Raw genomic sequence first — 27,929 nt, 5'->3', positions numbered from 1 at the left:
CAGAAGCCAATCCTAATTGAGACATTTCAATGGTATTATTTTAATAAATCAAACTTTGCACATCTATTAGTATGTCCCAATGGATCTCAAAGCGTTTACCAAACATGAATGAAAGCCATCACTATACCATTCCTGCATAGTAGGCATTTTAATTATACAGATGGCAAAATGAAGGCATTTAAGATATATCCAATGTTACAAGAGACAGTGACAGGGCTAGCAAGTGACTACAGATTTGATTATGCCTTCTGACTCTAGGATGATTCCGAGGGTAAACCACATAATTTATAGCCTGAGGCCAGGTCTACACTTCAGACCTACTGCGGTATAACTAAGTTGTTCAGGGGTGTGAAAAATCCACCCCCTGAGGGACAAAGTTAAACCCACCTAACCCCCATCATAGACAGTGCTATGTCAATTGGAGAGCTTCTTTCCACAACATAGCTACTACCTCTTGCGGAGGTGGATTAACTACACGGAGAGGAGAAGCTCCCCCGTCAGTGTAGGAGCGTCTCCACTTAAGTGCTGCAGCTACGCTGCTATAGCACCGTATGTGAAGACAAGCCCTGAAACAAAGGTTTGGAGAGTGTCCAGACTAGCCTTTTTTAAAGAGGTGTTAACATGAGATAAAAAAAATCCTTCACCCTCCTGCTGTAGGCCAACACAGAATCATAATCTACAGAACCACCAGTGTGGCTGACACAAATGCCAATAAAATCACAGTGCTCTACTGTGTTCCAAGGCTGAACAGAGGTTTAAAAAAAGGTGAAGGTCACAGCTACTCAGAGAAGTAGCTCTTTATATATATATATATATATATATATATATATATATATATATATATATATATATATATATACACACACACACACAATTTTTTTTTTAAAATGAGAAAGATGGATTTTACTTTTACACAGTTGTGCAGGCACACCATGAGTGTGGATTTGGAGCAACTCCTCCCGCATTTCCCCACATACACTGCCTGCCCAGGCACCACATGCAATCTCAAGTTTACCCACACACCCTATCAAAAGCTGCCCCTAGAACACGGTAAGATACAGTATTCATTTATATGGCACCATCAATTAAAAAAAAATAAACCTCAAACAGTTACAGGTACTACCTTTAGTGCTCCCCTCACCCTGAATTCCTCTGCCAATTTCTGAAGTTTTACATTTTCTTTTAATCATTAGTTTCTTGTCCAGTTGCTGTATGGAAGGTACCAGCACATATGCAAAAAGTAAAAATATACTGAAAGTGCAGTAATAATTTTCCTTACAATGTCATGTACAACCTGTAATGAGAATTGGTAACATTTCAGGTAGAAATGTGCTGCTTAACACAAGACACCCTTTTAAAAGTTAATGCAATTTACATAAGTGACTTTAAAGATATTGGTCAGAAACAAAAATTGCTGAAGTCCCACAATGCACTTTGGTGTATTTGCCGGCTCAGTGTTTGATCAATGAGGCTGGTACAGCAAAGAAAATATTCATTCACACCACTACTGGCAATGATTTGATTGGTTAAAGTGGGCAGTGTCTTGCTTCTGTGTGGGGTGTGAATGGTTATTTCCCCTACGTTTGTGTTGACAAAATGATTAGTGAATATTTTTCAAGTGAGTCTTCTTCAATTAGATTCTTTGTCAGAGTAAATCATGAATTAAATGGACCAGGTAGAGTTGCCAAATGTGACTTTTGCTAGCTTAACTTCAGACAAAGAAGGACGCGGTTCTGTTATTTTGGCAATGACAACAGGAAAGTGTGGCTTAATCCGCAAATCAACTCTGATTCATTTAACAGCTGCAGCTTTCCAAAGGGCCGTTCAGATAATGTCTTTGTCAGACAAATTTTTGTCAACAGCAATGGTAATAGTTTGAATCTCTAATATACTACAACTAAAGAGTAGCGTGCTCATTTTACAGAGTTTGTATTGCATACACAATGTTTAACAATATATTTGAGTTGTTCAAAACATTTTTGTTTTTCTAGGTTTAGCACTTTTGCATGTGGCTCTGCATTGGCCCAGCTTTCTTTGCCTGGTTCAGGGCATAGGCAAGTACTGAAACTACCCAAAGCAATTACTTTGATATTAAGGCTGGCTATTCTCCCTCCTGGGCTTCACCTCCCACTTAGCGTGGAGTGTTTGTGTGTGACAAGATCCAGCAATCCAGTATGAAAGCCCCTCATTCAGGTTCACAAAGAGGAGACACTGTTCAGCAAGATGGATCTGAGTACAGCACCCTCCATTGAGGCCTTAATATCAGAGTTACAAGGTTTCCTACCAAAGCCAAAATAGTTTTGTAAGGTAACTAACTCAGCCACTGCCAATGGAATAATATGAAGGTCTTTTGACAAAGGCCAAACTACAGCTGCATGACAGAACAATGTACGAAGTTGCTAACTGTAAATCTAAAGACATTGTTTTATTAACATACAAATTCTATATGTATAATTCAAGCAGTACATTCTAGTATATACAAGGCCTCAGGGTTTTCTTAAGTCCAGCTAACATTTGACTAAATGTATAACTATGTCCACAAATGTTTTAATGGGCTGTAACAAAAGTTACAAAATTTGGAGTTTCCTTTAACCTTTTTAGTAAAGAGGGTTCAGTTTAAAAAAAAAAAAAAAAAAGAGAGAGAGAGCGAGCGCGCTGCAGTCTGGCAAGCCTCTAGGTAACAGAAGATTCAAGAAGAATCTTTTTTAGTGGAAGATATAAGGCCTTTTCTGCACTGAGTATTTTTTTATCTGTGTAGCTAAACCGATAAAACAATGTGTGTACGTTCCTATCACAAACCCCCTGCCATAGTATAAACTGTGATTTTGCACAGGTACAGCTCAAAATTGCGTAAGAAAGAAAACAAGTCCCACAAGAAAACCCCGTACAGTCATGGTGACACTTCTCACTTTGCAAACTAGGATAAACCGCAACATCTCTATACTCCGAGCTTGCACCACTGCATTTAGATTAGCATAGCTAAGCAAGCGAACACTAATAAAAACCACAAAGCATAAAAACCATGTCAAGCTGTACAGCTTTTGGTTTCTGCCTTCAAGGATGAGCCAAAGTTACAAAATGGTCAGGCATAAATGCAGTAAAGCTAATCTAATTCATGATGTGAAGCATCAAATAGGCCAATTATATTAAATATGCAGTCCTTCAAAAAAAAAAATATATATATATATATTCTGCATGGTAAAGCAGCTAAGGGGAATAAACTGAGCCTGGTTTTATTTATTAGTTTGTCTCAATTAGATCTGCTTATATAAAAGTGTGTCCCGCTCATATTTTTGGGGAAATTACCAATGGGTTGGTAAAATAGCCAAAAGCAATGGCAATAAAGAGGCAAAAATACCAAGTTAGTGTATCTAGGAACAAGAGGGGTGACTTTATTGGACCAACTTCTGTTGATGAGAGAGACAAGTTTTTGAACTACACAGAACTCTTCTTCAGATCTGGGAAAAACAAAAGCCCTGGGGATTTCATTTTTCTTCTCTCCAGAAAATGCACTTCAGTTAGTACATCTATCATTCACATGATGCAATTTTCTAAAGCTAAAACGTGGTTAAACATATAACGATCTTATCATTGGAAAATTGAGAATCCTGAGGTTAAAGCAGCAGTGATAAACGATGGCAGGGCTTCAAATACAGTAATCCATGGCAAGTAGGAAGTTCTCTCAAAGGGAGCTGAAAGGAGTGTAACTTTGGATTTCTGCAGAATTTATAATCTCATTATCCCCCCCCCCAAAAAAAAAAAAAACCCTAGCCATTTTGACTGCAAAGATGGCATTCAGTTCACAGTGGGAATGTTAAGTGATTTAATGCAGGTTGTCCTAAGTCTGAAGAGAAACAGTTCCTGGCTGTCTGTTTCTGAGACAGCTAGGAACTGTTTCTGAAACCCGTTTCTGAGATGTTTCCTATGCTGCAACAGAGGGTAAAACTGATTAGGGTGGTCAGTTTTCACTGCTACTGTTCAGAGTTTTGTGTAGCAATGAAACTGGACAAAGTTTGGGTTAACTTCATTCCACTACAACAGGAGGACCTCTCCCCCCCCCTTCCCCCACACACACACAGAAATAAAAAGGAGCAGGTGGATCAGCTCAGCTGAGGAGACTCCATGAACCTTTTGGGACCCACAAGGGAGAAATAAAATAAGAGAAAAAAATATACAGGGAAGGAAGTAAAGCAAGTACGGTGTGGACAGGGGATAAAAATAAGAAGAGACACACCATGATCTAGAACAGGGATTGGCAACCTTTGGCACGTGGCCCGCGCCTCTTCCCACAACCCCCCGGCCTGGAACGGCGAACTGCGGCCAGTGGGAGCCACAATCGGCCGAACCTGCGGACGCAGCAGGTAAACAAACCATCTCGGCCTGCGTGCCAAAGGTTGCCGATCCCTGATCTCAAATAAGGAAAGAAACAAATAAATAAAGGTAGGGAAGAAGGTAAAATGAAAACAACAAGGACACAGTAAAACACCTTCTAAATTTAAAATGTTCAAAAAAGTTTTAGTTAAGTACGGTATTTAAACTAAGTCTCAGGCAGTACCCAACTGTTTTGTTTCTTTAGGGTTTTTTTGTTTGTTTTGTTTGGGGATGAAGGGGTGAGGAGAGGTTTTCAGATATACGGTTCCTTTTATAGTTTGCTTTCAGAAGCTCAGATGGTGTTAACGCTGCTTTTCTTACATAGTTATAACTATGCTCATAGATGACTTCACTCATCTGGTCAGAATATGAACCCAGGGTCCAATATCCAACTCACCTGCCATTTTTGTTGATGTAAGTTGCTAAGTAACCATGATCCTCCCAGTTATGAATTGTTTCGGTCATTCCCTGCTCTTGAAAAACAGGCTGTAGACCTTTAAGAACGGCATTGCAATCAGCTGCAAGATGAAGGGAAGGAAGGGAAAATACAGTCAGTTAAGACATTCTCAGACAAACATTAAGTTTACTACACTCACCTGCTGCTTTATTTATATTTTAAAAAGGTTCTGTAGTTCTTGGCAGCAGTCTGGCAGCTATACTCTGGACCGCCCTTGTTCCCCCCACTAAGGCAGTGGCTTTTGAATCTGCAACCTTACGCTATGAGAGTGCCTTGTCCCCTCCTTTATGACATCTTTCTGGTCAAGGAAGTTCCAGACTTTTTTTTTTTTTTAAATAAAGATTTGGATGATCATAGGGCAAAGTGTCTAGTTTAACAGGATTAATATTATTACTCAATCATTTCTACCACCATGATAGCAAGACTCCAGACTTGTACTATTTTAATTATGATGAGACCTAATAATAGAGAAGCTACTGTACTGGATGACCTCGCAATTTAGTATTCTTCCCAGGTTAGGACTTTTAACATTCTCTCCAACAACGACTGACTGGGCAAGATGAGCCAACCAATTCCACTCCAGACACAAGCCAAGCTTTTCCTGATTCCTTTTAGGAGCAATAAGATGATCTTCCTCAGGTGAAGAGGGAAACTCTAAGGTGAAAGTTTGTAGCTAAGGGATACAAAGCAATAGTAATGCACGTTTCTCACCACCAATACCAACAGTGAGTTAGATTTTTAAATTGACTGTCAAGAAGCCCTCCAACAGAGACTTCAATCTGCAGGTATTCTCTGTTGGTCATCACTTTTCTATCAAGAAAATACTGATTTATACGCTGATCCCTGTCTGTGGTACAGAGAGGTCTGTCTGCACAGAACTCAAAGGCTCAGGGCCTTAGTCATCAAACTAGAGATGTTCCAGGGTTTAGTAGACTTTCACAGGCCAAATCTAAACTAAAATGGAATTACTTAGAGCCTGTTCCCTCAGTTATTTACTTACATTAATTGGACAATCCCAAAAAAAGGAGGAGCAGAATTGTCATTTCCTTATTTAAGAGGAAGCCGTTATAACCTGCCAACTATAATCCAGTTATTCTGCTAGAGTTCATATCCAATATACATAAACATTTGTCCAGAGTCATCCCTAGTGTGATCCCATTGAGTTTAATGCAAGTAACATCTGAGACTCGTTTACTCTGTAATCTCCAAAAAGAGAGATAAATCTACTTTTGTAAATCTGTAATCATCCCTTTATAGCTAAAACAATCAAGTTACAGCACAAAAGTCAGGTGTGCATAAAATAAAGAGATTGCATCGTTTGCTTCCTCGTTATTTTAGAAGCTGTATCAAGAGTGAAATGCTAAACTAAATTGTGAGAAGTTGGTTGACCTTGGAATTAGTTATCCATGCTAAATTAGTGATTCTGGTAAAATTATATGAGACTCAGTGTAAAACTGGCAGAAAAGTGTCATACAACTCAGGTTCTGATGTACATAACATTAATCCTCAAAGCATAACCCACAAGTTTTAATTAAAAAAAAAAAAAAAGATAGACACCAAGCCCCAATTAAACCTCTCTTGCCATAAGACCATCCAGCAAGACAGGCATAGCAAAACAAGTAGCTAGTCTACACAGAGAAATATATTGTTTAGCTACAGTGGAATAATTATAACTATAGCTATGCCAATATAGCTATATGCAGACACTATTCCAGAGTTAAAGTGACTTTATTCAACAATTACTCTGCTTTAGCTGGTCAGTTTCTCCAGGTAGACAAGCCCTAAAACTTAGGAACCCCTATCTCCCACCAAGTACAAAGACCACTAGACTAAACTGTCAACCTGATTATTGATTGCTATTACGTAAAAGCTGTACTCAGACATGTGGGCTATCATCCATATAATTTTACCAAAGAAACTGAAATACTAGAGAGGAACAAAAAAATATTTCCCTTATTTTTCCCTGTCAACAAGAATGATGTGATTCATCTCTCTTGCCAAATGCAGTAAGCTGGGAAGGCACTGCCTTTTAGATAAAGATCAAATAATGTTAGAGCTAACAAAGCAAGAGTTCACATTTTCCTTTTATCTTCTAGATCTCATTCATTACACTCCCTGGGTTGCAATTTATGCTTAATTAGAATTAAGAAAAAACAAACTGTACTGAAAAGTACTGAAGAATTTGGATGCTGACATGGCTACTAATTTTACTCGTGTGTAATGTTCACACGTGCACAACTGTAAGTGGACTCTCCTTCCAAACCTCCACAATATACATGCTGTGTTAAGCGGTGGTATAAATTCAAAACTTTACTGGGGAGATTTTATTTCCAAATTTCTTTGGCAAATTAGCTCAATTAAATATTCCCATTATAATGATAGCTGAAACATAATCAAATGCCATCTCTACCTTCCCTCCCCAAAAAATCACAACTTTTTTTTGCCTTCTTTCACACTCTACATTTTCTAGGAAGTTTTAGAGCCTCTCCCTGGCTTCATATCCACTAGCAATTTTTATACCTCCTATCCAGCAGCAGTATAGATCCACCATTAGTGTAAGCACTAGCACAGACTAGACTCAGGTGTTTACAGCAGTGGCATGAAAGAAGGTTTTCATGAATCGGTGTTGAACACCCTGCCCTCTCCCGTTGTCTGCCCTGCTAGTACTGGTACAACCACTCCCTGACAAGAAAACTGGTTCTACATTTTTTAATTTAGACTCTGCACTTCGTGCTGTGTCTTGTGTTGTCCATCCCATCCCCCACACATCCTCCCCACTACTACACCCTTCCGTCGTCATCTCCCTCCCACTTTCTTTCCTTTCCTCCTTTTTTCCTACAAGATCATAAGAGTGCTACAGGAAAATGAAAATGAAACTGATGGGTGCCTAGTTAGTTTAATTATACACACAGAACTTTCCAGGCCAGCAGATTAGAGTGAAAACCAAAAAGGCCTGGTCTACACTTGAAAATTAGGTCAGCATAACTACATCGCTCAGGGATGTGAAAAATCCACACCCCTGAGCAGCATAGGTAAGCCAACCTAAGGTCCGTGTAGAGAGTGCAAAGTTGATGGGAGAATTCTTCCACCGACCTATTTATCCCCCTCATGGAAGTGGATTACCTATACCAATTGAGCAACTCCTCCTGTCAGAGTAGGCAGTGTTTATACCGAAGCTAAGGGCATGGCTACACTTGCAAATGTAGAGCACTTTGAGTTAAACCAGCCTTCGTAGAACACAGTAGGGAAAAGCGCTTCAATCTGTCCACACTGACAGCTACAAGCATACTGCCGTGGCCTCATTAGCAGCTCTTGCAACGGCCACAGAGAGCAGTGCATTGTGGTAGCTATCCCAGCATGCAAATGGCTGCAACATGCTTTTCAAATGGGGGGGTGGGGTGGGGTGGAGTGTGACAGGGAGTATGTTGTGTGTATGTGGGGGGAAAGAGAGAGTGGGTTTTTGGAGGGGCTGAGAGCATGTCAGCATGCTGTCTTGTAAATTCAGACAGCAGCAGACCCCCGCCCTTCCTCCCCCGCCTCTCTCTCACACACAGCATTCCACAGTAATGGTTGCTTTGTCTTGGAGCAGATAAGCAGCCAGCTGTCAGAAATGGCGCTTTCAACGGGCATATCTGCATTCCTACAGCAAGTTCAAAACAATGAGAAGAGCGGCCACTTGACTTAAGAGGATTATGGAACGTTTCTGGAGGCTGATCAGAGCACATAATGCAACACCTCATTCGCCCTGACGCCCGGGCGTTTCAGCCAAGGCGCAACAAGCATTAATCTTCTCGCCGAAGTGGAGTACCAGGAGCACTCTAGCCGTGGAGTCAGAGCGCTCTATGTGCCTTGCCAGTGTGGATGGGTAGTGAGCTAGGGCACCCGGGGCTACTTTAATGAGCTGTAACTCGCAAGTGTAGCCAAGCCCTAAGTGTAGACATGCCCTAAATGAATTCCAGACCTTCACTTGAATGCTGCTGCTGCAGCTGCATCACCACCACCACTGGGTAGCCAGGAAGTATTTGGAATATTGACACCCACCACCTCGTCCCCCCCACTCCCCAGTTTTAAAAATAAGTGAACCTGCCCTCCTACCCCAGTTCAGAGCAGGAGAATCAATACAGTGAGCAACCTCTAGCAAGGCAAAGTAATCCTCTGACCATAACAGCAACTCAAGTGAAAGAAAGCCTTTCCATTCAGCTCAAATTTTGATGCAAGTTCAAGCCTGGAAAATTTCTTTATAGTTCACATGGAAATTTAACAAACTGCATTTATTTAAAATGTGACAGAATTAATAATTATCCAAGTATTTGGCATTTATGTATTGAAAGGAATAGAACTGCAAGGGATTAGATATCAAAGAATTCAAAACAAGAATTACTATTATGTACAATGACAACACATCTGCATAAATTTTAAGCATCCAGTCTGTGCATAACAATATGCTTCTAGAAGAGGCAATTTGGAATAGCTACAGACATTCCTCTGAAATTACAGTTGCCAAAAGGCTGCTCACTGTTAAAAATCAATGAATTTAAATACTGTCTTAAGGAGAAAAAAAAACCATTACAATCTGCTAGTCTGACCTCTTGCACAATACAAGCCATAGAATTTCACTCTGTAATTTCAGCATTCAGCCCCATAATTTGCAGCTGAACCAGACCATCTCTTTTAGAAAGACATCCAACCTTGATTTAAAGTCTTCATGTAAGACAGAGTTTCCAACAACATCCCTTGGTAATCTGTTCCAATAGTTTATTACCCTCTTGTTTATTACACATCCTTTTTCCAGTTTGAGTTGTTCCAGTTTTAATTTTGAGCCATTTGATTTTATTATGTCTTTAGCCTGTGGATTAAAAAAGCCCTCTAAATTTCTGGTTTGTTCTCTCCTTGTAGGTACTCCTACACCACAATTAAAGTTGCTTCTTAAACTTCTCTGTAAAATAAACAGACTGAGCTCCTTAAAACTCATTGCAAGGTATGAACACAATTAATGTGATGGTTCCATCAACTTGTATCTGTTTAGTTCTTGCTAGTCAGATAAAACAAATTAAATAAGACTGTGATGGGGTTCAACCAGGGACTGTGGAACTGCTGTGCCTCATTAACTCACTAATCTGGGTTGTCTCTCACAACGCCTTACCGGAGACAAGCAGCAAACCCCTCCTACATGTTGTTAACACTCAGTACAACTGCATGTGGAGCCCCACACCCAGCTAGATTGCATGAATGTTCCCAGAGCTACTCATGAATCACACAGAGAAAGGCACCAGCCAAATCCACCCCCTCCAAACCTAGTACCTAAGGAATATGCCATCTTTCTTGAGCAATGCAAGTTTATTATGCCATCATTCTTGAGCAAAACCCTTTCTTGAGCAATGCAAGTTTATTAATTGGATCACTACTTCATCCATGGAAAGTGGACATATACAAGCCTTTGTAACCTGAGCAGATTTACCAAGCACTTCAGTCAAACTCACTGATAAAGGATAAATATTAGAATAAGTTTATTGATTACAAAAGATGGATTTTAAGTGATAAGTGATTGGTAACTACTCTGACTTTTGCCTAAGGAAAATAAAAGATGAACACACAGTCTAAATTCTCAACCTTATTAGACTAGGCAATCTAGACTAAGAAGTTTCTCTCACCCCACTGGATACTACAGGTTGGTTACAATCTTTCATATGCAGGCTCTCCCTGTTAGCCTGGGGACTTGCCTCTTCAGCGCTAACATTCTTGTTGCCTTCAGCATAGTTGGGGGAAGATATAGGACAAACCATGCAGCCTCTGTCCTCTATTTTATATCCTCATTCCATGTGCTTGGAGAACACAAGTCCAGGTATGTCTGATGGGCAGAGTCACCAAGCAAGATTGAGAAATTTCCTTGGTTTGGACCTGTGCAAGTGAATCACTGAATTGTAACTCCCTTGCTGGACAACGGCTGCTGATGGTTGTTAGACATGCACCCAGGTGTTGGTTAGCTCCCTTGTTGTTGTTTCTGGGGATCTAATACCTGGGCAATTCCCCAATTCAAAGCATATTTTAGTGACAACCATACAACACAATCTCATAACTTCATATGCACTAACTGTATACATATTTAGATAGAACAATGGCTTTCAGCAGATCATAGCCCTTCCCATGAGTTCTTACTTGGCATGCTTTATATGTAATATGACAATTATATAAAAATTATGAATATGGGGTTTACAAGGTGCCTTCCCCATCCCCAAGATATAGAGTGTCACAAAGACCCCACTGTTGAATACTTCTCCAGTTTTGAAGACTACTTTTTCCTAAATAAACCCATGGACTAAGTTACAAGCAAAAATTCATAAACCTAATGCAAGATATGACACCAAATATGCATGGTTTGAAACATCATAGCTGTGCAAATACTACTGTATACGCACACATATTTATGCCACTGGATGTTAGTATGTATTTACCCTCCACACAATGTGCAAATATACAAGTGGCCTGGGAAAACAGCAATCCGAGTGCCTGACAACTTGTGACAGTTCAAGGTATTGGATGCATGAGTTTGAACTTGCAAATCTATAAAACCAGTGCTCTGTATTCCATAGTTACATGTCTCCAATAGCAGCAAGTCCGATCCTTTACCATCGCACTATTTCCTACCTTGTATATATATCCCATGATATAACAGTATGGCCCTATGAAATTTATACCTATAGATACACTAGCTATGTGTATTACCAACATGTGTATTTGTCAGCACATGTACATTCAGGAATTGAGGTTGAGGGGGAAGAGCAGAGGCCCCGCACTGCATGCTTTTTGATTTAGGAAGTGGCAAATAAATCTGTGGATTATGGACTGCTGTAGAAATGGCAGAAATAAAGTGCATTAATCATATAAATTAAGAGGTACATTTTCATTTAACTGAAAGCATGCAATATTTCTGGCCCCTATCCCAAAAGTAATTTGGTGCTGTGGCGGGGGGAGGAAGGGCGAATTCACCCACTTGAGCAGATTACAGGAGCGGAGCTTATAAAATTAAGAATTTATATACTCTTAGGAACAGTGGCAATTTTGGAGGTGAGTGACCTCCGAAGAGACTCCATCTCTAAATGTGGTGTTTCTCAGGGCAGCAATACAATTCATTCATCAACTATGTTTCTCACATTTACTTATTTTGAGTTTTAGACTTCGAGGTTTTCTAAAGTTTAGGGAGGCTGTTCGTTCTTGTATTAATAGCTTTTAATTGTAGCTTTTGTTGAAGGGATGTTTTTAAGAAGAAACTGAAGAGCATAACAAACCCCATTCTAACATGACCTTTCAAACAACTGAGCTACTTTTTGCTTCAAGTTGGTGAAAATATGTCCTCTACAAACAATTGGCCTTGGCAACAAACACCTCCCCCAGTACTAAGTTTAGAAGCATTCTGTTCTCTGTAAGAAAAACACCATAGGAAAATCCTTTGTTTTATGCACACTAGGTCCAACCAGACACAGAATGCAGGAAGCAGAGCTCTGTATCAAGACTTTCAAGGCATTTGGGAACTGAATTTTTAATAATTTTCACGTGAGCAGCCACTAATATTTCAAATTGAAATGACCCACCTGTTATTCAGTTGTACATGGGAAAGTGGATCAACATTAGATTTTCCTGTGCACCTGCTCTGTTTTATTAGGTTCCTCATGTCTATAACATGGAAGATGGGTTCAGAGGGCTACTTTTCCTTAATAGACTATCACAGTAGTAGTGAAGTTCCAAAATTACGCTACCAAAATAGGAATGTAGAAACTACACAATGAACACAAACCAAGTGTAAAAGTGAATTTCTTTAATACTCATTATGCTTAGCCCACTTGGAGCTTCTAGGAGATAGCGTAATAAAACCACTAGGGAAAGGGAAAATTTGCACGGAGAAGACCTAAAAGAATTTCTTCTTCTTTGCTTTTTATATTTGCATGTCTTGACTTCACTGTTTTTGCTGAAATACTCCTTGGTGGACTGGGGGGGGGGGAGGGGAATAAAAAAAAAAACAAAAAACAAAACACCATACCCCACTAGTGAGTGATGTGATAAGACAGTGAAAACAAGAGCAACCCAGAAAGGAAGGATGTTTTGAAATTGAGTTACTCCAGTCCTACTTATCCATATATCCAACCAAGTCACCCCAAAAGAAATTAATTACATTGGGGGGTGGGGAGGATTATAATTTGGATCACATCTTATTTACATATCATAAGTCAAGAAGAGAGAACTTTTACTTTTTGCAGGTTAACTTTGAACTGCTATTCTACTTTGAAAAGTGACTAAAGTCTTGTGTGCACTTGAAATGCTGCAGCGACACAACTGCGCTGCTATAGTGCTTCAGTGTAGACACTACCTATGTCAACAGGAGGGATTCTCCTGTGAGTGTAGATAATCCACCTGCCTGAGGCACAATAGCTGGGTCAATGAAAATTCTTCCATCAACCTAGCGCTGCATACAACAGGGGTTAGGTTGGCTTAACTACACGGTTCAGGGACAGGGACATTTTTTCCCCACACGAGTGAGGTAGCTGGGTCAACCTAACTTTTTAGTGCAGACCACCAGGCTGTGTAAAAACTGCACCTTAGCACTGAAATTTTTGCTACCTGTGGGAATTCAGAGCAACATCAGCTTTCCTAAGGGTTTGTCTACGCTACGAAATTAGGTCGAATTTATAGAAATCGATTTTTAGAAAGCGATTTTATACGGTTGATTGTGTGTGTCCCCACTAAACGCATTAAGTCGGTGGAGTGCATCCACAGTACCGAGGCTAGCGTCGACTTTCAGAGTGTTGCACTGAGGGTAGCTATCCCACAGTTCCCGCAGCCCATTGGAATTCTGGGTTAAGCTCCCAATGCCTGATGGGGCAAAAACATTGTCGAGGGTGGTTTTGGGTACATGTCATCAGTCGCCCCTCCCTCCATGAAAGCAGACAGACAATCATTTTACGCCTTTTTTCCCCAATGCGGGCGCCATATTGCTTTCAGCAGACGGTGCAGTAGGACTGCTAACCGTCGTCATCGAACCACCGTTTCCACTGCCACTCTGCTCTCCTGCTCTTGTCTTGATAGTGAATTTCTCCATGTTGTCTCTCATGGGCTCCCACTTCCTCTCCAACTCTGTTCTCATGAATCCACGTTGCAGGTCGTCAGCCACCGCTTCCGCTGCCACTCTGCTCTCCTGGTGGTCTCGCAGGGCCGCTTCTGCTGCAACTTTGCTCAGCTGCTCTTGTCTCGCCATACCATGGCAAGCGTGCAGCCTGCTCAGCTGTTGTGTCCTGGCAGCAGACGGTGCAGTAGGTCTGCAAACCATCGTCATTGAACGACCGCTTCCGTTGCCACTCTACTCTCCTGCAGACGCCATACCACGGCAAGCATGGAGCCCGCTCAGATCACCACAGCAGTTATGAGCATTGTAAACAGCTTGCGCATTATCATGCAGTACATGCAGAACCAGAACCTGCAAAAGCAGGCGAGGAGGCGATGGCAGTGTGGTGACAAAAGTGATGAGGACATGGACACAGACTTTTCTCAAAGCATGGACCCTGGCAATTTGGCCATCCTGGTGGCAATGGAGCAGGCTCATGCTGTGGAATGACGATTTTGGGCCCGGGAAACAAGCAGACTGGTGGGACCGCATAGTGTTGCAGGTCTGGGATGATTCCCAGTGGCTGCAAAACTTTCACATGCATTTCACATTCCATTCATGGAACTTTGTGACTTGCTTTCCCCTACCCTGAAGCACAAGAATACCAAGATGAGAGCAGCCCTCACAGTTCACAAGTGAGTGGCAATAGCCCTGTGGAAGCTTGCAACGCCAGACAGCTACCGGTCAGTCGGGAATAAATTTGGAGTGGGCAAATCTACTGTGGGGGTTGCTGTGATGCAAGTAGACAACACAATCACTGAGCTGCTTCTATCAAAGGTAGTGACTCTAGGAAATGTGCAGGTCACAATGGATGGCTTTGCTGCAATGAGATTCCCTAACTGTGGTGGGGCAATAGATGGAACGCATATCCCCATCTTGGACCACCAAAGCAGCCAATATATAAACTGCAAGGGGGTATTTTTCAATGGTGCTGCAAGCACTGGTGGATCACTAGGGACGTTTCACCATCATCAATGACAGGAAAGGTACATGACCCTCGCATCTTCAGGAACACTGATCTGTATGAACAGCTGCAGCAAGGGACTTACTTTCCCGACCAGAAAATAACCGTTGGGGATGTTGAAATGCCTATAGTTATCCTTGGGGACCCAGCCTACCCCTTAATGCCATGGCTCATGACAGGCACCCTGCACAGTAGTCAGGAGCTGTTCAACTATAGGCTGAGCAAGTGCAGAATGGTGGTAGAGTGTGCATTTGGACGTTTAAAGGGTCGCTGGTGCAGTTTACTGACTCGGTTAGACCTCAGCGAAACCAATATTCCCATTGTTATTACTGCTTGCTGTGTGCTCCACAATCTCTGTGACAGTAAGGGGGAGATGTTTATGGTGGGGTGGGAGGGAAGTTGAGGCAAATCGCCTGGCCGCTGATTACACGCAGCCAGCCACCAGGGCGGTTAGAAGAGCATAGCAGGGCGCACTGTGCATCAGAGAAGCTTTGAAAACTAGTTTCATGGCTGACCAGGCTACAGTGTGACAGTTCTGTTTGTTTCTCCTTGATGAAACCCACCCCCTTGGTTCACTGTTTACTTCCCTGTAAGCCAATCGCCCACCCCTCTCCCCTTCGATCACCGCTTGCAGAGGCAATAAAGTCAGTTGTTGTTTCAAATTCATGCATTCTTTATTAATTCGTCATACAAATAAGGGGATAACTGCCAAGGTATCCCGGGACGGGTGGGGAAGGAGGGAAGAACAAGGCCACACTGCACTTCAAAACTTATTGAATGCCAGCCTTCTGTTGCTTGGGCAGTCCTCTGGGAAGGAGTGGTTGGGTGCCCAGAGGCCCCCCACCCCCTCGCATTCTTGGGCATCTGGGTGAGGAGGCTATGGAACTTGGGGAGGAGGGCGGTTGATTACACAGGGGCTGCAGTGGCGGTCTGTGCCTTTCCTCCACCTCAATCATAAGCCAGAGCATATCAGTTTGATCCTCCAGTAGCCTCAGCATTGCATCCTGCCTCCTTTCACCACCTCTCCTGTTGCTCCAGCCATCTGTTCTCGCATTCATTTTGTGCTTTCCTGGACTCTGCCATTGTCTGCCTCCACACATTCTGCTGGGCTCTTTCAGTTTGGATGGACTGCATGAGCTCAGAGAACATTTCATCACGAGTGTTTTTTTTCGCCTTCTTATCTGTGCTAGCCTCTGGGATGGAGATGTTATTGCAGCATTGAAACATTTGCAGCTGCAGGAGGAAAAAAGGGGAGATTAAAATTAAAAAAGACATACTGGCTATTTAAGAGAAAGGGCTGATATTTTCGGGTTAAATGTGCAGCACAAACCCAACTAAACCCTCACACACATCCAATTCTCTGGGATGATTGCTTCACTCTTCCCCACACCATGTGGCTAACAGCGGGGATGATTTCTTTTCAGCCACATGTAAACAACCCAGCAAGAACCTCTGAATGTCCCCTGAATAAAATTCCCCTATTTCAACCAGGTGACCATGAATGATCATAGAATCATAGAATATCAGGGTTGGAAGGGACCCCAGAAGGTCATCTAGTCCAACCCCCTGCTCAAAGCAGGACCAAGTCCCAGTTAAATCATCCTAGCCAGGGCTTTGTCAAGCCTGACCTTAAAAACCTCTAAGGAAGGAGATTCTACCACCTCCCTAGGTAACGCATTCCAGTGTTTCACCACCCTCTTAGTGAAAAAGTTTTTCCTAATATCCAATCTAAACCTCCCCCATTGCAACTTGAGACCATTACTCCTCGTTCTGTCATCTGCTACCATTGAGAACAGTCTAGAGCCATCCTCTTTGAAACCCCCTTTCAGGTAGTTGAAAGCAGCTATCAAATCCCCCCTCATTCTTCTCTTCTGCAGACTAAACAATCCCAGCTCCCTCAGCCTCTCCTCATAAGTCATGTGCTCTAGACCCCTAATCATTTTTGTTGCCCTTCGCTGTACTCTTTCCAATTTATCCACATCCTTCTTGTAGTGTGGGGCCCAAAACTGGACACAGTACTCCAGATGAGGCCTCACCAGTGTCGAATAGAGGGGAACGATCACGTCCCTCGATCTGCTCGCTATGCCCCTACTTATACATCCCAAAATGCCATTGGCCTTCTTGGCAACAAGGGCACACTGCTGACTCATATCCAGCTTCTCGTCCACTGTCACCCCTAGGTCCTTTTCCGCAGAACTGCTGCCGAGCCATTCGGTCCCTAGTCTGTAGCGGTGCATTGGATTCTTCCATCCTAAGTGCAGGACCCTGCACTTATCCTTATTGAACCTCATTAGATTTCTTTTGGCCCAATCTTCCAATTTGTCTAGGTCCTTCTGTATCCTATCCCTCCCCTCCAGCGTATCTACCACTCCTCCCAGTTTAGTATCATCCGCAAATTTGCTGATATGATATTACTCTCCTGAGGATAACACAAGGAGATAAAGAACAGATGTTGCTTGAATGCCAGCAAACACCGGGACCACACATTGCCATGCTTTCTTATGCAATGATTCTAGACTACGTGCTACTGGCCTGCTGTGGTAAAGGTCCTACCATGGAGGACGCAGTAAGGCTGCCCACCCCACAAACCTTTTGCAAAGGCTTTGGTAGTACATCCAGCACAGCTTCATGGAGATGTCCCTGGAGGATTTCCGCCCCATACCCAGACACGTTAACAGGCTTTTCCAGTAGCTGTACTGGCTGTGAATGCATCCCAAGTCTTACGGGCAAAGTAATCATTAAACACGCTTGCTTTTAAACCGTGTATTATATTTACAAAAGTACACTCACCAGGAGGTGCCTTCTCTGCCTTCATGGTCCAAAAGCCCTTGGAGTGATATTGGATCCAGAGTAATAAACAGTTCCTAGTTGTCGAGGAGAACTGTTTCTCCGCTTGCCTGGTATGCGCCATCTTCCTCGTCCCCAAAATCCTCATCACTTGTGTGAGACTCCCCCCTTGCAGGAGTCTACTTACAGGAGTGGGGCAGTGGTAGGGGCACCCCTTAGAATTGCATGCAGCTCATCATAGAAGCGGCATGTCTGGGGCTCTCACCCCGAGCAGGCGTTTGCCTCTTGGGTTTTTTGGTAGGCTTGCCTAAGCTCCTTAAAGTTTCATGCAGCACTGCTGCGGGTCCCTGTGATAGCCTCTGTCCTTCATGCCCTTGGAGATTTTTTCAAATATTCTGGCATTTCGTCTTTTGGAATGGAGTTCTGATAGCACGGATTCATCTCCCCAAACAGCGATCAGATCTAGTACCTCCTGTTCGGTCCATGCTGGAGCTCTTTTGCAATTCTGGGACTCCATGGTCACCTCTGCTGATGAGGTCTGCACGGTCACCTGTGCCGATCAACTTGCCATACTGGCCAAACAGGAAATGAAATTTCAAAGTTCGCAGGGCTTTTCCTGTCTACCTGGCCAGTGCATCCGAGTTCAGAGTGCTGTCCAAAGCAGTCACAATGGAGCACTGTGGGATAGCTCCCGGAGACCAATACTGTCGAATTGCATCCACACTAACCCAAATTCGACCCGGCAATGTTGATTTCAGCGCTAATCCCCTCCTCGGGAAGGAGTACAGAAATAGATTTTAAGAGCCCATTAGGTCGACAAAAATGGCTTTGTTGTGTGGATGGGTGCAGGGTTAAATCGATCTAATGCTGCTAAATTCAACCTAAACTTGTAGTGTAGACCAGGGCTAAGGGCATGTCTTCGCTATCAATGTTAAAGCTTTAACATGGCCGTGTAGTCGCAGCACCAGCGCTGGAAGAGAGCTCTCCTAGGGCTGTAAAAACACACCCCAAGAGGGGAGTAGTTCCCAGTGTTGGTGCACTGTCTACACTGCCACTTTACAGCACTGAAATTTGCAGCGCTCATGGGGGTGTTTTTTCACACCCCTGAGCGAGACAGTTGCAGCACTGTAAAGTGGCAGTGTAGACAAGGCCTTAGTTACTAAAGTTTTTGCTATGTTTAATTCTCACTAGCAGTGCAAACTGATTATTATGAGACGCAAGCATGATTCTATTCTTTCACGTGTATCGAAACAAAAATGGTTTGATGAGTTCCAGCTACAAGGCCAATATGATACAAATGAGTAGGAGATACAGGACTGGGACCATTGCCATCTATTCAACCCACTGCACATGGACAAGATTCACCATAGTTACAGATCTCATCTATTTGCATTCCATTATATTACAAATATTCAAGTAATTGTTTTTTTTTCCCCTTTAATCCTAGTAAGGAAGATGTTCACTTTTCTCTCTGTATTCACACAGGAAGGGGAGTACAAGAGAAACCTTGTCTCTCTTTAAAAATGTGACTGCAAGCCAGACAAACTGTCAGGAGATCTGGAGCAACCGTGTGCCTGAATTCCCTTGATAATTTTTGTCAACTGAAACAACATTTAAAAAAAAAAAAAAGTCTCTCCCTCCCCTTCCCTCCCCTCCAAGATATACAAATGAGTGGACAGTTGTGAAAATTTAGACATCAGTAAATGTAAAACAAAGCAAGGCAAAGCACGATGGTCTAGTTGCTGTACTCTGCCCGTGGTCACATTGCAAATACCTTAAGGGGTTGTCAGATGTATGAAGTAAACAGTTAAAAAATCCAATGTATAAATTGATGTCCCTTTAAAGCACATGTATAGTCCCAATTCTCAGATTACAGAATTAAAAAACTTAATAATTACTAGTATTAGAGTAGCATCCAGAAATCCCAGTAAGTATCAGAGTCCGATTGTGCTAAACACAATAGATAGAGGACAGTGCTCTAAAACATGAGTGCAAGTCTTGAGAATAACTAAAAATGTGTATGTTCACAGTAGCATAGGTTTTGTGAGACACCTAATCACTTGAAGTTCTGCACCAAATGACTTCGGCTCTGAGAGAATTGATAAAGTGACATGGCAAGATGTATTTACTCAGTCTTTGAAAAGGACACTAAAGGACACATTTCTGTCTGGCTTCAAAGAAAAAAACTTCATTTTAAACAAGATTAATGACAAACTTCTGCCACAAGAACAGATATCATGGATTAAAATGTTTCAAACCTATATGAGTCATGACTGTGTACTAAGAAACTGGTAGCCAGCCCCCCACCCCATAGCCTATAATTAAACACAGAACAAGCAGAATGTGAAGTCTGTTAGAAACCATAATCCCAGTATCCTGAGGAAATTCCATTCTGCCTATCTAAATCCCCCATGAAGTTTCAATTCGACAGACCATTTTTTACTTCCCATTCTTAACAATTGCATAGCTGTATAAGCATTGGTTATGTAGCACCACAGTTTTGCATGGCTCTTTACAGGTAAGAGATATGGTCACTGCCCCAACAAGTTTAGAAGGCTAAACTGGATAACATATGGCAGAGAAGGCCAAATAAAAGGTGCGGAGACTTAGGCCTGATCCACGCTAGAAAGTTAGGTCGGCATAACTAGGTCGCTCAGGGGTGTGAAAAATGCATGCCCATAAGCGGTGTAGCTATGCTGACCTAAGTCCCCATGTAGACAGCAGCTAGGTAGATGGAATACCATGTCAAAGCATCTGGCGTATTATTGGTGTTATTTAAAACATGGGAAATAGTAGTGCAGTGCCCAAATAACGTACCTAAACCTACGCATTTTGTCTAAGGGAGGTGGGGGTAGGGACCTATTGTTGAGACCACTGGTGCACCTCTAACACTGGGAGCACTCGCTTAGACAAGGTGCTGGTGTTTTTACTACTATGTTGCATAGACATAGTCTGTCTAAACCTTGCTTTGAGTTGGTCTATTTGGCTACAAAATGTCTCAATGTTGGCATTAAATACTAAAAACCTTTTCCTTTTGTATGGGGTATATTTATTGGCCTCTGGACTCCTGCTCATCTGAAGTCCCACCCATATTTTTATTTGCTAAGCACCGACTGGGAGCTCGGGAGGATACAAAGAAGACATGCTCCCTGCCTTGAGAAGTTTAATCATCTAAAGCCATGATCCCGCAAGGATGCTCTGAGTGGGCATTACAGTTCACCCTCACAGAGCTCCTTGATGGATCAGGGCCAGCACAGACAGACAAATCAAATCAAACCCAAGAGTCACCAGCCCACAGGATGGTTTTTGTAACTGGCCATCACTAGAAAAATCTTCATCCCAATATAAAAGTCTGCCTATCCTACAGCCAGTTAAGGATCTAGCAAAGCCAGATTTAAAATACTTTCCGGGTGGTTGAGATTTAAGCTATTTGGGAAGGGAAGGCCATTTGTTTCAAAGTTTGAAAAACAAACAAAGGTCACACTTCAGTATCTGCTTTGATTTTTAGTTGCATTAACATGCATTAGCCTCACTTGTCAGAGATGATAAATCGATCTCCAAAGCAGTTGACTCACTGAGACTAACTACGTTTCCTCAATATTAGAAGTACTTTTCCTGGCTTGCGTACAGCACAAATAATATTCCTTGCTCACTGGAATTCAATAACCCTACTCCATCCTTTTCTATTTTTGACTCCTCCTACTTAACAGTTGCCCTAATGCAATTAACACACACACACACACACACACACACACGAGTTGTTTCTTATTGTGTTAAGTATTTTATGGTTTTGCTTGGTTTAGCCAATCAACTTTTAGATCCCTTCAGCATTGCTGGGGAGCTGGGACCATTTTAGGAACCACTTCCAACTAATCAAAGAATGTTTTTCAATTAAGCTAGGATGAGTCCCAAAATAACCTTCCCCAGGAGGGAAAAGAGGCTTAAAGCCAGTAATCATGCCTGTCAGAATTTGGCATGCTGATTCCATAAAAGGCATACTTCTTGCAAGATAGCCTCGAGAGAGAGAGAGCGAGCACTGGTACAGTGACATGCCACTTCTTTCATAGACAGTGCTCACACAGACTTGCACCAAAACAAAAGGGTGCAAATAAAAATAGAAAAGTAGTACTTGTGGCACCTTAGAGACTAACAAATTTATTTGAGCATAAGCTTTCATGAGCTACAGCTCACTTCATCAGATGCAAGCTGTAGCTCACGAAAGCTTATGCTCAAATAAATTTGTCAGTCTCTAAGGTGCCACAAGTACTCCTTTTCTTTTTGCGAATACAGACTAACACAGCTGCTACTCTGAAACCAATAAAAATAGAGATTTTCCAAAAGTTTGATATTGACAGAAAGAAAGAGCTGTTTTGCCACCCAACCAACTGTAATTATAAGTGATTGTTTTTTTCAGCAACTGTTTGCATGTAGACCAGTTCATAAAGTAAGGCCTGTGTCAAACACACCACATCACTATGCAAAAACTACTCAGCAATGGTAAAAATGGAAAGCTTTTCCTAGCAAGCATCTTAACCCAGCTATTTCTACAGAATCTAATCTTTCATTAAAAGAAAGTTTACTAGTCCTTCTGGCTAAACTATCCAAACGTAAGGTTTAGAGTAGCAGCCGTGTTAGTCTGTATCCACAAAAAGAACAGGAGTACTTGTGGCACCTTAGAGACTAACAAATTTATTAGAGCATAAGCTTGGGTTTGAATAGAGACTAGGAGTGGCTGGGTCATTACACATATTGAATCTATTTCCCTATGTTAAGTATCCTCACACCTTTGTGTCAACTGTCTAAATGGGCCATCTTGATTATCACTACAAAAGTTTTTTCTCCTGCTGATAACAGCTCATCTTAATTAATTAGCATCTTACAGTTTGTATGGCATCTCTCTCTCTCTCTCTCTCATATATATAGATCTATCTTCTTACTATATATTCCATTCTATGCATCCGATGAAGTGGGCTGTAGCCCAGGAAAGCTTATGCTCAAATAAATTTGTTAGTCTCCAAGGTGCCACAAGTACTCCTGTTCTTTTTGTCCAAATGTAAGGCAAGGCAATGTGTTTTCTGGGCTCACAGATGGCTCCAGTCTTTTGCCATCCTTAAGTTTGCCAAGTAGCAGCGGAGTGAAATTAAATGAGAGTGACCAGTTTAACTGCTGCTATTCAGAACCCTATGACACCTGTGACACTATCAAGAATCACATCAGTTTCAAGCTACCGATCCTTGGGAAAGCAACCCAGCAGCATCATAGGCAGACAGTGGATATGTCCCAGTAAAAGAGACGCAGGGGAGGAAAGATCAGATGCGTAGAGAGAATAGTAAATATGGCAGGCGACCAGCTTGGCTTAACAGTGAAATCCTTGCTGATCTTAAACACAAAAAAGCAGCTTACAAGAAGTGGAAGATTGGACAAATGACCAGGGAAGAGTATAAAAATATTGCTCAGGCATGCAGGAATGAAATCAGGAAGGCCAAATCACACTTGGAGTTACAGTTAGCAAGGGATGTTAAGAGTAACAAGAAGGGTTTCTACGGGTAATGTAACAAGGGGGAGGGGGGGGGGGAGAATACACTAGCAGAGACCCACGATCTCTCCCTTGCAACTAACAGTTCTGAGGGAGGGATTCAATAACAGAAACCCTCCATCCATTCTTTCAGCAGCTATGAGGAAATGCAAAACAGAGACAGAAAGCTGCTTTCCTCCACCAGCTAGGGAAGGATTGAGTTTCAAACACCTATTATCCAGAGGCTGAGAGATGGAGCCTAAAGCATCTCCCCCTACCCAGAATCTAAGGTAGCAGGGGTTCTGGCCTTGTTCCCATGTTACTGATCCCACATATACGCCTGTTAGGCTTCCCTCATCTTTCATAGCTACCTTTGGCTATCAGATTCATGCCTTCTGCTAGTAGGCATCCAATAACTTTTTCAAGCACTGGTAGTTGAGTATTCAAGTCATGCCACTGTGCTGTCAACCTCTGTGTCTTGGAAAATAAAATACTGCAAGATATTAACTACTTAATTCCTTTTCCAAGATACAGTGTACCTGAGGGCAAGACCAAGGACTTTACTGTACTATTACATAATTACTTAAATCCAGGATGAATTGATTAACAGCAGTGATGAAAGCAAGGTTTCCTGCTTGCTGATTTTAATAACGATTTATGGCACTTCAATTTTAATCTCATTCTGCAACCGTGTTTTGTTTAGGGAAATAAATACTGGTTCATTCTCATTGGCTGATATAACAATTAAAACACACTGATATGCAACCAAGTACCAAAATTTGGTTTTGTTTTGTTTTTTTTTTGTTAACTAAGAGGATGCACTATCTATACACATTTATTTTAGTAGTTATATAGTTTAAGTATACAGCTATTCAGATTATTTTTTTTTTTATTACTGTTGGAATATGCAGGTGACCCAAGAACCTCTTAAAGCCAACTGAAATGGGTGTAGAGAGGGGTTACACAAATCTCAAATCTGGTGTGCATGTTCTAGTTTGCCAAAGCATGGTCATGTGACGTTTCAAACGAAAGCCAGTATCACACTGGTCATTAATGTCATTGTGAAATGTATGTACGTACATGTACTATGCAAAGAGTTATGTATCTGTACCAGAAAATTATGTTCTTAAGCATGTAAGGTAAAAAGCAGATCATCAAAAGGTGACATGCCTCAGACCAGTTCTTCCAGACAGGAGGTAAGAAATGTGCATCTCTCTGTCGGGATATAAATTAAGCATTGTTAGCTAACACAATGGTTGCCAATTTACATACAAAGTCAAATGTTAACAAAGAGATGTGAAGTCAAAAGGAAAGGAGCACATAGGAAAAAAAAGCCATGGAGAGCTAACCCCTCTCGGAGTAAAAACAATGAACTGCGGGGGGGAGGCGGGGGGGTATTTCTAGAAGGCAAAGATGATAATCTGGTATCCTGCACCTATGAAACAAACAGTCAGCATGTTTGCATTCATGAAAGTAGGGGTCTCAGCCAATCTTGGTTAAAAATGCTGCAGAAGACTGTGTGTGTGAGAGAAGCTTCTTTTGACAGGAGGTTAACCTTTTAGTTGAGTTTAGTTTCTAGAAAGCATTTAATGATTTTGTTTAAGATTAAGGCATTTCTTTCCACTATTCTTACTCACTATTACTTGAATCTTTGATAATAAATTTATTCTCGTTTTCACTATATGTAGATATCTAACTGTGATGTTAAGCAAAATGCCGATCCTGAGCTGAAACTAACAACCTGGCATATGCCATTCCTTTGTGAACAGCAGATCTGGTAACTGTGTAGAGTATCTAGTGGATATGGGACTGGACACTGCAGAGATCACTCCAAGGACTCGGGCGTTGGTGTGTGCCTATCACTACCTGTATAGAGAGAACAAGGACTGCAGAAGCTGGGAAGATGGTTCTTGTGCTGCCAGAGGCTGCTGATCCACAGCAGGCACAGACAAGACCCTTTCACACCAAGGACGGGTAGCGGTGAGATGCCTCACAATCCTGAGGAGTGTCACAACGCATCATACAACATCTTCTATTTACTACATGATTTTTTTTTAACTTGATAATTGTGTCAAGTTGCATTTGAATGGACATTTGGAATTTAATTAAATACACAAAGTTAAATAAAACTACCTTAAGTGTGCTGGATGCGTTAAGAAACGTATCAAATGTGTTTTGCATTTAGACTGATTGTATGTAACTACTGATTTTATGTAATCGTTTGAGAATTGAACTGATTGTTTCTGGTCACCATATCCCAGATTTTCAAAGATATTCTAAATGTACAAATAGGTGCCTATGTGCAGCTTTAGGTATGTAAATATCTGAAAAAAGTTAGCCCCCCATGTCCTTCACATTTTTCCAATTACTTGCTCTCCTCCTCCCCCACCTGTTTTTTATTCATAGACTGATTAGGAGTTGGAAGAAGCAGGAAAGCTTATTTTTTTCCTATCAACATTCAACTTTGAATGAACTAACCCAAATTAAAAAAAATATTCTCTGCGCCTGCTAGCTAATCTTCAACCAAAAGTAAGGCAAAAGATTTTCTGCCCAACAGAAATTGGAAGTGCTTTTCCCCTCCTTAACATCAAATGCATATTTATTTAAATGATTAAAAAGATTATACTAAATGTAGGCATTAATGTAAGCTGTCATAATTTCAAATTTAATTTGACAGGTTTAAGAAAAATGTATTTAAATACAAGATCTGTTAACTGATTTGTATCCACTCTGCTTAAAGCAGTAGTCACTTTTCAGAATGTAACATGTAAAAAGGCACCTCATTCAGCATATCTACCACGTGTCTATTCAGGGTTACATTTGATTTAAAATAAAATAAGTTTGTATTGATTTCTAGTATTCTTTACACTGCAATGCCAACACGGCAAAGAAGGGGAGCTGGATTCTAATCCTTTTTGAACTTTGAACAGAATGAATGTCATTCCGTTTGCCACCCCACTACGTTGGTACAACCCAATTGTACACAAGGGGGTTACACAGGTGTAAATAAGGAGCATAGCATGGCTGCTGATTTTAGCACCAGCATCTCTCTTTCACACTGAGGCAGAGGGGTTACACTGCAACCTACAGTTTTAGATGCCTCAAGAAAACATCACGGCGTAGTCGCTTCAGGAGTTGCACGCCTATATCAGCGACCTGAGGTTCACACGCCAAACACTTGCTAAGCAGACCATAACAGATTCAAAAGTGAGGAAGCAAAGTACAAGGTTAGAATTCATATTTGTTCCTGTTTATTTAAAGTAAAGGGAATAAAACAAAAGAAAAGAATAAAAGCAGCAGAAGAGGCAGGTTGAGCAAAGAAGTGTGTGATAAAAACTCACTAAGAAGCCATCAGAAAAGCTGTGTGCACAGCTAGGTCTGTCAGCTGCTGACCAGAAGAAACTGAAGCTGGTGGCCATGCTGCACTCATGTGCAATGAGGCAGGATGGGGCACCTACTCCAAACTAGTGGCCAAAAGAAGTCCCTTTTTCTCCTACAGCACACGCAAGAGACTAAGCAGACCATTCCCCATATGATCTAGCAGCAGCAGTGGTGATAGTGAGAGACCCAAAGGTGTGGAGTCTGGAGTGGGAAAGGATGTTCGTGAAGGAGAAACGCATGGAGTTGGAGGCCAAGTGTCGGTGAGGAGGCAGAGCTGGAGCACCAATCGAGACAAACGCAAGCAGCATGAACCTGAGAAGAGAATCAAGTCCTGCCCATGGGACCCAAAAGGAAGAACATAAGGCTATATGCCCAATTACAGGCTAGCAGGAAAACAGATAGGGGTGTGATGCCTGTAGCCTGAATCATTATGGACACCAAAAATAGTCTGATTTTGACTGTGGGAAACTGGTATCCTTGATGTGTCATTTTCTGCAATGATGCAAAGGCTCAGGTATTTGCTTGCCATAATCAGACACAGTGTCGAGGGTGGAAATCGAGTCAGTGCTGAGTGTGTCTGTGGCACAGCTAAGAGGTGTTGTTGGCACAGAATCTGCTGGGAGTCGTGGGACACGGATAAAGCCAGGAAATGCTATTGGCCAGTATTCTGCTAAGAGCAGGAAGACTGCTGGGAGGGGCAAGACTCTGATATAGCTAGGAGATGCTGTAGACCAGAGCTCCACTGAGAGCGGGGACACTGAAGCACAGATAGGAAGTACTGTAGCCCAAGATCTGCTAGGAGCAGTAAGTCACGAGTACAAGTAGGAAACAGCTGGGAGGCAGAACTCCACTGGGTGCGGGGAAGACTCTGGGTGGTAAAGGGTCTGGTTTCACACCTTCAGGGGTGACAGAACTCTTTACTGTTCAGGGTGACCAAGATGTTGGGTGAGATTAAATGAAAGCCAGTGACATATTGGTCACTGATATCACTGTGAAATCACTCTATGGGGAATTATCGATACTCACCGATATTATGCTTAAAAGAGAGGTTTTATTCCAGACTGGAAAGAGGATAGTTGCCTCTAATGCAAATTAAGCATTGTGGAACACCACAAAGGAAGTGCCATTTGCATATGAAGTCAACAGGAAAAACAGGTTGACGGAGGGATGTGAAAACCAACAGGGGGGAATATGAACCCCAGGGTGTCATTCTGATTCTGGAAACTAAGACAATAAACTTGGGAAATATAAGGAGAAAGACATCTCGTTATCCATTTCACTGCTGAACACCCTTCATGGA

General features: G+C 41.9%; 1 protein-coding gene across 2 annotated transcripts in view; it reads right to left on the bottom strand.

Annotated features, from left to right (window-relative positions):
* The window catches only part of SMS (spermine synthase), a 73,015-nt gene that overhangs the window by 37,384 nt on the left and 7,702 nt on the right, over nucleotides 1–27,929 (bottom strand). For both annotated transcript variants that reach the window (XM_043504771.1, XM_038379638.2), the window contains exon 2: nucleotides 4,769–4,889. In XM_043504771.1, the coding sequence (XP_043360706.1) occupies nucleotides 4,769–4,889 (121 nt within the window). The remainder of the gene's footprint in view (nucleotides 1–4,768; nucleotides 4,890–27,929) is intronic.

This window comes from Dermochelys coriacea, chromosome 1, assembly GCF_009764565.3.
Source record: "Dermochelys coriacea isolate rDerCor1 chromosome 1, rDerCor1.pri.v4, whole genome shotgun sequence".
Classification (NCBI taxonomy): Eukaryota; Metazoa; Chordata; order Testudines; family Dermochelyidae; genus Dermochelys; species Dermochelys coriacea.
Note: the sequence above shows the minus strand (reverse complement) of the source record. Positions and strands in the feature narration are given on the sequence as shown.